Source organism: Ostrea edulis, chromosome 6 (assembly GCF_947568905.1).
Source record: "Ostrea edulis chromosome 6, xbOstEdul1.1, whole genome shotgun sequence".
Lineage (NCBI taxonomy): Eukaryota > Metazoa > Mollusca > Bivalvia > Ostreida > Ostreidae > Ostrea > Ostrea edulis.
In genome coordinates this window covers 25,414,902-25,427,457 of record NC_079169.1, presented here as the reverse complement: position 1 = coordinate 25,427,457, position 12,556 = coordinate 25,414,902, and the positions used below count along the sequence as shown (strand labels likewise).

At 36.7% G+C, this 12,556-nt stretch overlaps 2 protein-coding genes across 3 annotated transcripts in view; one reads left to right on the top strand and one right to left on the bottom strand.

Annotated features, from left to right (window-relative positions):
• The window catches only part of LOC125683366 (E3 ubiquitin-protein ligase ZFP91-like), a 40,775-nt gene extending 36,668 nt beyond the window's left edge, over positions 1-4,107 (top strand). The window contains exons 5-7 of the mRNA XM_048924445.2: positions 1,949-2,130; positions 2,734-2,950; positions 3,658-4,107. Coding sequence (XP_048780402.2) covers positions 1,949-2,130; positions 2,734-2,950; positions 3,658-3,794 — 536 coding nt within the window. The 3' untranslated portion in view covers positions 3,795-4,107. The remainder of the gene's footprint in view (positions 1-1,948; positions 2,131-2,733; positions 2,951-3,657) is intronic.
• A 1,534-nt stretch (positions 4,108-5,641) lies between these two features.
• LOC125648383 (uncharacterized) overlaps positions 5,642-12,556 on the bottom strand; it is a 29,734-nt gene continuing 22,819 nt past the window's right edge. For both annotated transcript variants that reach the window (XM_048875426.2, XM_048875427.2), the window contains exons 6-8: positions 11,286-11,721; positions 10,766-10,944; positions 5,642-10,134 (exon numbers count right to left, since the gene is read on the bottom strand). In XM_048875426.2, the coding sequence (XP_048731383.1) occupies positions 8,764-10,134; positions 10,766-10,944; positions 11,286-11,721 (1,986 nt within the window). In that variant the 3' untranslated portion in view covers positions 5,642-8,763. The remainder of the gene's footprint in view (positions 10,135-10,765; positions 10,945-11,285; positions 11,722-12,556) is intronic.

Below are 12,556 nucleotides of genomic sequence, written 5' to 3'. Positions count from 1 at the left end.
ATGGTTTGGTTACACCACTCTCCACAACAGCCCACTCAAGACAGTTTTACAGAAAACCTTGGAAGATGGCCGCGGACGACAGGCGAAAAACTGGGAATAGCAGAAAAGAGGGGACTCGAATGGACAAGCCCCACTCTGATCAGATTGGTAGAAGACAGCGCAGGTTGGCACTCCGTGGCTTACAGGTCGTCCGCCATGTCTCCCCTACGACCATCGGTCTGGGAAATGAGATGATGAGAATAATGCATCTAAAGTGAAACACATCTTTTTACCGTGTACGGCATTTTAAAAGAACATTTGTTGATCATGACCATCTGTTACTTCTACTGAGGGATTCTAAGTGACCAGAATCTAAATAAAATATATCCCTGTAATGTCATATCAGTAATTTGATAAATCATTTAATCATCAACCAAACATTGTTTAAACGATTTAACGTTTCAATAATTGCAATCGGGCTACATTTGTCCCAGTTGAAAACAACATCTTGAACGAATAAAAGTTCAAAATTATTTTGATAAAATTACTTCATTGCCAAACAGCACTTATCAAACTTACCGAAAATTGGTTACGTTCAACGGATCAAGGGATTCTCACTGGTATGTGCAGTGTTACATTTTAATAGAGCATTTGACTTTGTAAACTATAATATTCTTATTCAGGAACAAAAAAGTTTGGTCCATCTTCAATTGGCTAATGCAAGTCATCCTCGCAAGATAATATTTAACGTGTTTAGATGGATTCCATGTCCTCTGATAATTTAGGTATTATAGCAGGAGTGCCACAAGGAAATATCTTGAATCGCTTGCTATTTTTATTGTACATTAATGACATTCTATTGTATTTTAGACATTGAGAACAAGATCTTGTCCCCGATGATGGTACATTACATGCAAAAACATTGATTTATTATCTATTTAGGAATTTCTTTCAGATATTTGTCAGAGATTGAAACTTGGTATCTGCAAAATCCAAAATTTATTTGCATCAATCCTAAAAAAAAAAAAATAATTAACATATGCAGTGACTGTTCTTACGCGGAGCCCATGGGATTCGAGGTTTTGTTTTTACTCGTGTAGAGACGTCACCAGCTTAAGGTGAAGTGCCACAATTTTTTAAATATGAATGACATTTACAACCGTAGCAGTGAGGATTGTTTATGGTGCCAACATCTACCGTGACACGAGATCTCCGTTTTTTAAAGTCCAAATTACCCATGACTTTCACTTGTCATGCCAGGCGCTCAGCAAAGGACCACTTACTACAGATGTTAAACATCTTAAAATTGACGCGGCGCCGGGATTATTGAGAATCGCACCCAAGCCTCCAAATTGTAAAGCTTCAATTAAGACACCCTAATCAAAGACTTGAATTAACACACATTCTTGAGGTACCAAGTCGAAGACAGGTATTAGAACACTATCAGATCAGTACAAAAGTTGGTGTTTAGGATACACAATGAAAGGATCAAATTAAAGACAGGGCTTACAGTATGAAAGACGGGGATCACTTTGGACACAAGCTTACAGTTTCGAAGACAAATGTGTCAATTTATAATGAATGAGGCTTAATTTATTTTGAGGCTTCATAAAAGATGGTGTTCAATAGGTTACATATAGTTCATAATGTCTCTAAGCTCTAGTAGTTGTTTACTAAAAGCCATTTACGAATGGTAAACAGGCCGATGATTTTTACCGATGAGAAGAATCTCTGTGTGTTTGTCTGTCTGTGTTTCCTACCAGGTCATTGGTAATCTAACCCATCCAAACGTCAATGATGGGACTTTGACTTTGTCCATTGTGAGGGTTTTCTCACTTCAAAGAGGTTTTCATCTATGTTATCAAAAATTGATGACAACATGCGTTCAGACTATTTTTCAGAAGATTTAAAGTATTTATCCAATCTTATTTGTTAAAATCTCCCATCAATAATCCAATGACGTTTACAGATGGCAGTACGCATTCTTCAGAGTCTCAATCAGAAGTCCAAAATCTGAAGGTAAACAATACGTACTGGATCACAGACCCTGCCCGCATGCCGTCTATGTTGGGTGATACAGAAGTGCGGTCTCTAGCATTTGGTATACTGGACAAGAGTTCTGCCAACGACCTTCAAATCCTGCTCGCGCCGGTAAGTGAGAAAGTTTCCCAGTTTACTTTCGGAATGTCGGTGGTCTCTTCCCAGGTGCATTGTATCTGGGTTCTCTCTTCCACCAACAAAAACTGGGCGCCACCATATAACTGAAAAATTGTTGAGTGTGGCAGAAAACATCAAATCAAATCAAAATCAAATTCAAATCCGCAATACACGTGATCGATCCACAGGGGTGAGTTCATGTGGTGTGATAACCCAGAAGTAGAACTCAGGCTTATCAAATAATGACATATACATGCTATTTATTTGTTTGAATTATGTTTTACGTCCCATTCGAAAAGAAAATTTACTCCTTTAGAGACACTTCAAGTTCTGACCTATGCATGGCGCTCAGGGCGTTACAGCGAGAGTTCTTACGGAATCTCCGTTTTGCAAGGTCATATTCGAAAGACCTGTGACTTGTACTCCTAATGTTGGGCGCTTGGTGAAGGAACATTTACTATCTGTGTTAAAAGACGAGACGTTCTGAGTGATTACAAAACTTTCTAATTTTTTTTCTTTTTATTTTAGTCCTTCACAAATTCTAATTTCAAAGGGATATTAACTGATGTATTGATAATTAAACATGGTTCATTTTAGCGGAAAGTTCCTCTTGTAAGTGTGGACGAGGGTTTTTACAATGACGTTGTGATCAACCCTACATGTTTGAATTTGCTTGAAGTCAAAGCCAGATCCGCCAAGAACCCGGCTGCTTTTCTGCTGAACAAGATTCTTGAGTTTGTATTCACTGACGACGAACTGAAGATGTCTAAAGGAGTAAAAGGGCTCGATGAGCATAGAATAAACGCGATAAGAGGTAAGTTGAACTGATGTTTGAGAGTAAAAGGCATTGTCATGGAGGCGTTCTTATGTCTCATTACTGCCTGTGTGAGAAAGGGTTGTTTATAATGTAAGATAGCTTCAGGAGATCCTCGATGCTATCTTGCTGGCATGATCTTATATGACGTCATAAATCGATTTTTATGAAAGGAAAGGCATGGCGTGGAAGTATTGCTTTCAATGAAGAATAACAGTGACGTTAAAAACCTTAGAGAAATAAATGACACATTTCCAATTCGAAAATTAATGAAGATAAATCTTATAAAGAGTACACAATTGAGAGGAGGACAAATACGTATCCCTGGACACACCAGAGGTGGGATCAGGTGCCTAGAAGGAGTAAACATCCCCTGTTGACCGCGACACCCGCCGTGAGCCCTATAATACTGTGAAACAAAATATTCAGAGTTTGATCTTCGCTGTTTTGTGGCATGGACATACTCACGATTTTAAATCTTTCAACCAAACTTACATACCCACGATTTTAATTTTTCCACCCGACTAGAGAAATGTTACCACAATATAGAATAAAAAATCAGCTAGGAAATTAAATCCCCTCGATCATACATATTCTTTTTTCAACCCATGAAAATTTGACCCAACAGCATTTCTAAAGTTTCGAGTTTGTTTTATATAATCATTGATGATAGTTTTTAGCTAAAATGCGTCTTTTCATTTTCACAGAATACCTTAATTCTAAATATGTGGAGTTTGGCGTCAGACCATTGCATCCCATGAAGTTCACGGGTATAGTGCAGAACAAAATAGGCAACCTCAGACACCAGGCTTTGAACAAACATAAGAGAAGTGGGACGCAGTAGTGATAAACATTGGAATGCAGTATGTTATACAATGCAGACGCAGCTGATGCAATTTGATGAACACTACTCCTTCTGTGGTAACTTGAAATAAACGTCAACATAAAACGTGGACAGGGAATTATTTCCATTAACGCTACAGAAGCACGTGGTCCATTCTGTTTGGGATATTACCTGACAATAAATGAATTGATGGACTTGATTTCCAAGATCAGTTTTATTGTCTATAAAATACTGTGTAAATATAAGATAATCTTTGGGTTAACGAATCAAGAATGAGAGATTATAACATGTTGAATAGTAAATTGATCACGATAAACTGTTTTATTGTACGTGTTTATATGGAAAATGCAAGCAATACTAGAACAAGTCGATTTTAAAATTGTGAAGATTTATGAGAGAAAAGTTATCGATCACTAAACCGACTTTAGTTATAAAATCGTGGCAAAAGACGTTTGAGAGTAAATTCGGTGAAGGGCTGTGATAAACAAACTGAGAATGAAATGAACACTAATTAGGCCGCATGTAGAGAAAGAAATATGGTAAGATTCCGACAAAAAATCAATAGGATTCTAACCCACTATAGAGTATTGCAGTCACGTTCCCATTTTAATTGCTTATACAGAAGATTTATTAAGAGGTTTACTTCACTTCTGAGAATTTAATACTGAAGTGTTTTCTTCCTTCTTCCTCATATTCAAAATCCATAAATGTGAACCGAGAGTCAATAAATGATTCGTTCGAAACTCGTACTGATATGTTATCAATTGTAGGTGATGAGCCTCAGTTTAGATCTCTGCATGTTGTTCGGATATATTCACAGGGATTATGAGATCGATAACTGTTCGTTATCTTCACCTTTCATGCCTACAATTCACAATCCAATCCCTTGTAGATCCGGGTTAGAATAGTTCCTAAGTACTCCTTGCTTGTCCTAAGGGGCAACGAAATAGGACGATCCTTCGGATGAGATAAACAAAAAAATGGAGGCCCCGTGCTACAGCAGGTGTGTCATGATAAAGACCCCTCCCTGCTCAAAGGTCGTAAGCGCCGAGGATAGGCTTAGATTTTGCAGCCCTTCACCGACAATGGTGACGTCTCCACATGAGTGGAAAATTCTTGAGCGGGATGTTAAACAATATACAACCAACGAACCACAGACCTCGAACATTCATTCTCCTCTGCAACTAACTCGCACAACACTCTTTGGAAAGGGGCTAGGCGGCCAGTGCTTTTCACATGCTACGGTATGGTTTTATGGCATGATTGTAAGAAGATTTGTCTATTAAAATCGTCATGTTTCTCGGATATGAAACGTGGTATATGTTGACAATGAATGAAATCTCTACCATTTATGTTCAATGGGTCAAAGACGTTGATGTATGAGAAGTGCTATATAGTGAATATGGACTTTTTTCTTTAAATTATTCTAAACTCAGTCGTGTATGCAAGCTTGAGACAATCGTTCATATCCACTTACATACAACAACCATAATCAGTATAATTCAATCATTATGTGCTCTGCTGGAAGCTGTTTTTTCTTTGTGTATTGCTTTAGGTTCCATTTGAGAAATTTTGAAAACCTAGCACTAAACCTAGAATAAAGCTACAATTGCATGTAGTTAATAAATCAGTTCATTGCACGTAAAGGATGTCTTCTAATTAACTTCCGATTAAACATATTAAATAGCAAGCTAAAATAATAAATATGTAGTTGATAGTGCAAATATGTTTGTAGTTTTAGTTTGTCTGAGTGCGCGCGCATGTGTGTGTGTGTGTGTGTGTATGTTTGTGTGTAACAACGTACTGTTGATACTTAATACCTCTTGATAGAACTGATTACACGAATCTCAATCTGTAAAATTTGTTTATTAGACCAAATGCTTCTTTAATTATAAAAACAGAGTTTTGAGCATCAATAAAAAAACACAGCTTTATTTACAAGCATCAATAGATTAGATAGTATTTACATCTTTAATAACATACACAGACTCAGGAACATCAATGGCATGTGGAGTTCAAAGCCCCAGTTAATACACCGAGTTTACAGCTTCAATAGAATACACAGAGTTTACTGCTTCAATAAAATACACGGAATTTACAGTTTAAAAAACACAGTTTTTAGCATTTACAGCTTCAATAAAGTACACAAAGTTTAAAGTAAAAAAAAAAAAATACAGAATTTACAGCTTCAATAAAATACTAGAGGTTAATGCTTCAATAGAATACACGGAATTTACAGCTTAAACCCCCAGTTTACAGCTTCAATAAAATACAGAGTTTATAGCTTTAATAAAATACAGAGTTTACAGCTTTAATAAGATACACAGAGTTTATAGCTTCAATAAAATACACAGAGTTTATAGCTTCGATAAAATACACGGAATTTACAGTTTCAATAAATACACCAAATTTACGACTTAAAAAAATACAGAGTTTACAGCTTTAATAAAATACACAGAGTTTACAGCTTCAATAAAATACACAGTTTACACTTCAATAAAATACACAGTTTACAGCTTCAATAAAATACACAGTTTACAGCTTCAATAAAATACACAGAGTTGAGAACTTTAATGAAAAAGTGAAAACAGAACAGTGATCAATCCCAAAATTCCTATAAAGAATACAAATTTACGAGTAGGATAAACACGGACCCCGGGCACGCTCAGATGGAGTAAGCGTCCCTGTTAACTGGTTATATTCGCTGTGAACCCTATATATTAGAACTTCAATAAAATATAGAGTTTTCAGTTTCAAAAGAATACAGAGTTTTATGCTTCAATACAATACTTCAACTTTAGACAATCTCATGATATCCTACATGTATCTATACCTAGGAAATACACCAGTTCCAAATTCTTTTGCATAAAAAAAAACGAGTCTGGTACGGTTGTTTAGTCGTCCAGGAATATAAGGATTTTGGGCAAGTGATTTAATTCCTTTTTACATACACATATACACAGTTTACCATGGACTGCGAGATGCATGCAGATTCATCTGTACAAGATGTAAATTTTTGACCAGTTTATCACACAAAGAAAGTTATACCATAAAATGTAGTTTTTACTTAAATTTTCAGTGTACCTTAGACGTCTTAATAATGCCGAATGGTATCATATAATTACATGCAAGGCGAAGATAACGAACAATGATCAATCTCATAACTCCTACAAGCAATACAAAATATATAGTTGGACAAACACGGACCCCTGGACACACCAGAGGTGGGATCAGGTGCCTAGGAGGAGTAAGCATCCCCTGTTGACCGGTCACACCCGCCGTGAGCCCTATATCCTGATCAGGTAAACAGAGTTATCCGCAGTCAAAATCAGTGTGCCAAGAACGGCTTAACAATCGGCATGAAACACGTCAGACAGCATTTGACCCAATGCGAGGTTGTATTGACGAACTAGATCGTTATAACGACCATAGATTTTGCGAAATGCTGACTTCAATCGAGACTGTTGAAATCCCTGTACCATCAACTTGTTTGTCAGTACATGTATATCTACTATATATGATAAACATATATATCTTTGTCATCTATGTTATAAATTCTGTCGAATATTATGCCAGACGGTGGGCTTGTCAGAATGGATTAAAAGTATGAGAGGAATATTATATATTAAGTGGAATATTAAAATACTTTATTAAACACACTGCGGATAACTCCGTTTACCTGATCAAGATATAGAATCCACGGCGGGTGTGACCGGTCGACAAGGGTTGCTTACTGATCACACCTCTTGTATTCCAGGGGTCCGTGTTTGCCCAACTCTTTATTTTGTATTCGTTACTGGAGCTATGAAATTTATCACTGTTCGTTATTTTCAGCTTTCATCTGAGCTTAATTGACATGTCGATATATTTAAGAAATAAAGTTCGTGTTTTCATGGATCTGGCAGGATAATCTCGGTGGAAAAATGTTTTGAGACGTAAAAGACGATGCTTTTAATTTCAAACAACATTACGAGACCGAGGACGTTATCCTGTATCGTCCACGAAACACGAACTTTATTTTCATTATACTACGGCTCATGGTATGACCTTAAAAACGGAGGTACCGTGTCGCGACAGGCGTTTGCACGTTAAAGAACCCTCACAGCTACGGCCCTGAGCGCTAAACAAATGTCTAAATTGTGGTACTTTATCTATAGCTGGTAACGTCTCAATATGTTGGAAAATTCTCGGTGGATGTAAAAACGAAACAATCAACTACGGCTCAGAAATATACAAGCCATCGTTTACCTATACAGCTACGGATTAGGCCCCTTCATGACGTTATGGCAGCTTCCGAAACGTGCTAGGCCTACATGGTTTTTGATGATGGTGGGGTATACTATCTTTTTGAAAAAACAAACATTTCAAGCTTTGAAAACGCAGTACAAGAATACTACACATACGTGGAAGAAAGTTAACTTGTCTTTGCATCGACATGTTTGTATATATGCGTTTCGATCTCGGAATGCAGATTGATTTATAATGAATGGCAAGGATTCTTCAGTCATTTGTTTTGCGTTTTATGATTATAAACAATTAATTATCATTTATAGACTTGATTGTGTTATTAACAAAACACGAAGTGCAAGTGAGATATACATGTATATCAAATTTCTCCTAATTACGTGTGATGGGATACAAACATTCAACAGCGAGTGGATTACGAACATTTACACAATCAATCCAATCCACTAGATTGACATTGCACTATTAATAAGTACTGTAATTGTCAAATTACATTACATCTCATTTAACATTTGTACATTTACATTGAACGAATTATGCATTGTGTAGTTACAAATCCGCAGTTACGTGAATAGAATGTTGACCCCTTTGGCTTTTCATAAGTTTACCGTTCTTGGCTGTTGACACTGTTTATAATGCACATGGTACATAACACGGCAGAATTCATTTACAATCAGGTTCTTTTTCTACAGCAAAAGAAATCTTCGTCTTGCTGAATTTTCGTTTACATACTACTCACCAATGACTGCATTCTGCTGATGACTGATGATCCTGACCCATACTGAATTTTCAGACTATCACTGTGTTCGGATGACGCGCTTCTTCTAGTTTGCTTTGCTTTTTGTAAGAAACCTGTGGCTTCATGCCCAATCAACGCTTTTTTTCGACATTTCTCCAGCATCCTGATACGGTCTACGTACCCAATCTTTCTTTCCCTTTTCTCGCCTTCAATCATTAACTCTATGTATTCGGCCGTATTCATGGGGTTCTCATTCAAGGCGATTTCCTTGAGCTTGTTGTTATAGCCGGTTATCGTATTGAGAAGAGTATCTATTCCTTTCTCAAGATACCTGATATCCCTCTCCATTTTTTCCAGAACCTGTTTCTGCGTGCTGACTTTCTCCTGGGCAGAGGTATATCGCTGCAATTTTTCACGGTAAGTTTTCTTAACCTTTTTGGATACCCATCGAATGATATAGGCGGTGTTGTGGTGAGCTTGCCAGGGACAATTTCCGGGACATTGAGTACAAGTTCCATCTCTGCTCATCGCTACACAATGATCTTTATGAGAATCTTCAGGAATGAGACACTTTTCATGACAAGTGTAATTGCAGGTTAGGCAGTTCGTCGTGTGCTGGCCTCTTCCAGATATATCCTCTTTTTCTTGAACCTGCTCTGTGACCTCGTAGACAAAATCCTTGTTCTCCAGTATCTCTTTTTCACGGCTCTTGAAAATCTTCACTTCTTCATCTAAGACAGATATTTTAGATATTCCCGCTGTCATTAGGCTTTGAAGATTGTGAATCGTGTTCTCTAGGTCTTGTCTCGTTTTAAGGACTTCATTGGTCAATCGAAGACTTCTCGTTTCCATTCTATCCAGGTGTGTGAAAAAATCGTCAAAACTTTTCTTTCCGATATTCCAGAAGCCATGTGCAAGATTATCCTTGCCTTCGTTGCCAGCAAACAAAGCGGAGTTATTGAACTTAAAATATGTTTTGTGTGGCAAACGTGACTTGGCTAAAGATGCCAACACTGGAGGTTCTTGTGCTTCCGCAAATGTAATACATGTACATATATTACTTTCCATATCTTTTCCAAACAAAGACAAAATGGCGCTCAGAATATATTTCTGAGATGCTGTAAGTCGAGCGTCTGGAGCTTTCACCAAAAAGCAGACGGCATCGAGGCAAGCCATTCCTTTATCTCCTGGTAAAAGGAACATTTCTCGAATCTGGTCAATTATTTCCTGATCCCGTTGAACTCCTCTTGTGTCTCCAAATCCTGGAGTATCCACTATGTGCAGTGCATAGTCTAATTTGCTTGCTACATCTGGATAAATGCTGTAACATGTGATCCATTCAGTCTGGGATAATGCCTGAAAAAATGCTTCTTTATTTTATTGTACGCTTACAGTAAAAAAACCCTTTCAAAAATGCATGCAACAATTGCTTTGATTTTAGCAATTCGTTTGATATAATATGAATTTAAAGGAAGAGTAACAATTAAAAAATAGTATGAAATCAGTTGCTATGAAATACTGTTTTAGCATCAAAATTGCTCAACAATTAACTTCTTTTCAAACTTTATTAAACTGTCAAAGTTTAATATCTGTACATGTATATTAGAAAACATTCATGACAAAGACGTATCTTTTTCCAGAAAGAATGACGTCATCGGCATACGATTATCTAGAGTTTCCTTCAAAATCACCAATTTTGCTTCATTTTGGAAAGAATGATATACACAACCGTCATCCATGATGATATTAAGACACTTTACATACAGTCTGCATGTAAGCGATGCATGTGCTCTAGAAAATGTTTGAAAATGTGTATTTTGATTGATAAAACAGCGCAAAAAGACACCTGCTTATAACGTTACAGTTGATGCCATTTCTCATATGCTTTTCTATAAATACCATTAAGATTTTATTTCAATCAATGTCTGGAAAGTTCGGTGGAATACCCTCATATTTAATATTTCATGTAGATGTAAAGTATACAAACCTGGTCACTAAGTCTTCTCTTTTCGTCGTATTCAAGGTCCACTAATGTGAATCGAAAAGGATCTTCCCAGTTCACATTGAACAGATAATTAGCAAAACCGTCAATTAGAGTGCTTTTTCCACTTCCGGTAGCTCCAACTAACATTATAGTTTTCTCGTGTAGGAATAATCTATCTGAACCTACAGAAATATATAGGTTTCTAAAACATCTGCATATATATATACATATATTTCTATGTAAATATTCTATCGTCCTGAAGAAGGGACAGGTCGTCCCGAAAATTTGACAATTCACTGTTGTTCGTGTCGTGGGTCATTTTAAGTGCTTTTTATATCCTTTTTTATTTGACCTCGTATCTACTATAAGATCCGACACTTTGGATGTTGAGTGTTGTTGGATTTTAGTGTTATATATATATATATATATATATATATATATATATATATATATATATATTAAAAACCCGATTGAGATTGCTCGACTATTTTCTTCAATTCTTCAGGAGTATGAAATAATTTACCTATAGAAAGTTTTTTGGATTTGACTTTGCTGTTTCTTGCTTTTAAAATCTCTTTCAGAGACAGTCGAAATACGTTTGGATTTCCACACTTGAATAAAGTGGAACGATCTCGCATCTTCAAAGCCGGAGATTCTGGTGTTTCGAAAACTGGACTTTCGGGACTAAATGGATATTCTTTCCCTTTCCTGCCATCTATAACACGGATCCGGAATGAATATGACGATTGTGACTTCAAACCCGACACGGAAGTTCGCGTTGAATCATAGGATATTGATTGATTATAGATATTCCATCGTCCATGAGGCAATTCCTTGTACTGTATCTGATATTCCTGATCGGAGAATAACTGGGATACAGGCCTCCACCGCAGCTTTATACAATCCGATTTTGTTTCAACCAGGAATGGTTCTCCCGGAGTCATATCATCCTCTGCATCCTTGAAAAAATTAGATTCTTTCAAATCCGATTCAAAATAATTGAAATAATCAAAATAAATTGATGTCATCAAAAGGATTTCAAAAGAATTTGTTACTCAGATAGAGACGTCACCAGATGCACAGTAGTGGGCAAGTGTTGAGAAAAATTTGGCGTTGCTATTTCATGTCATTGATCCGTGCATATGTATTCCATTCAGGGTTGGAGTCATGAAATGCTCATGAAATATAAATAGGTCAACGCAGCAGGGTTAAGGTGTCCCGAGTAAAGTTAAAACAAACATCATAAAATGTACCTCGGTGCACTTCATACTAAATGACGTCACAATATAAAAGTACGTCACGACGTACAGGTCTATAGTTGTATCGCGGGGAAAATGTCATAATATTTTCTCACTATTTATTGCCGTTATCTAGTGTTCAAGCTGTATATGTTTTAATCTGTTTGTCAGATGACCCCCCCCCCCCAATTTCTTCAATAAAATGTCTCATATATTTATATATAGTATGTGCACGAAAGACTGTAAAGTAATCTTTACTTCACTTTGTGACCTTGATATCGCCCCCGATGTGTATAGTCATTTGGAATAAAGAAAACCAACGCATGTAGATATCGACTCGTTACAGGTGAAAGATGACGATATTTTATTTCGACCTAGGCATATTCAGAAAGGTAACTAGTTGCAGATTTAGGATTTTGATACGGAAGGTACAATATTTTGCCTCGTTTAGATACGATTTGGATGTGAATGTGGAAAATGTCCAACGTTTGAGTTGAGATTATGGAAATTGCTATATTTCAGAGGATATTGTACCGATCCGTATCACTCTCTAAAT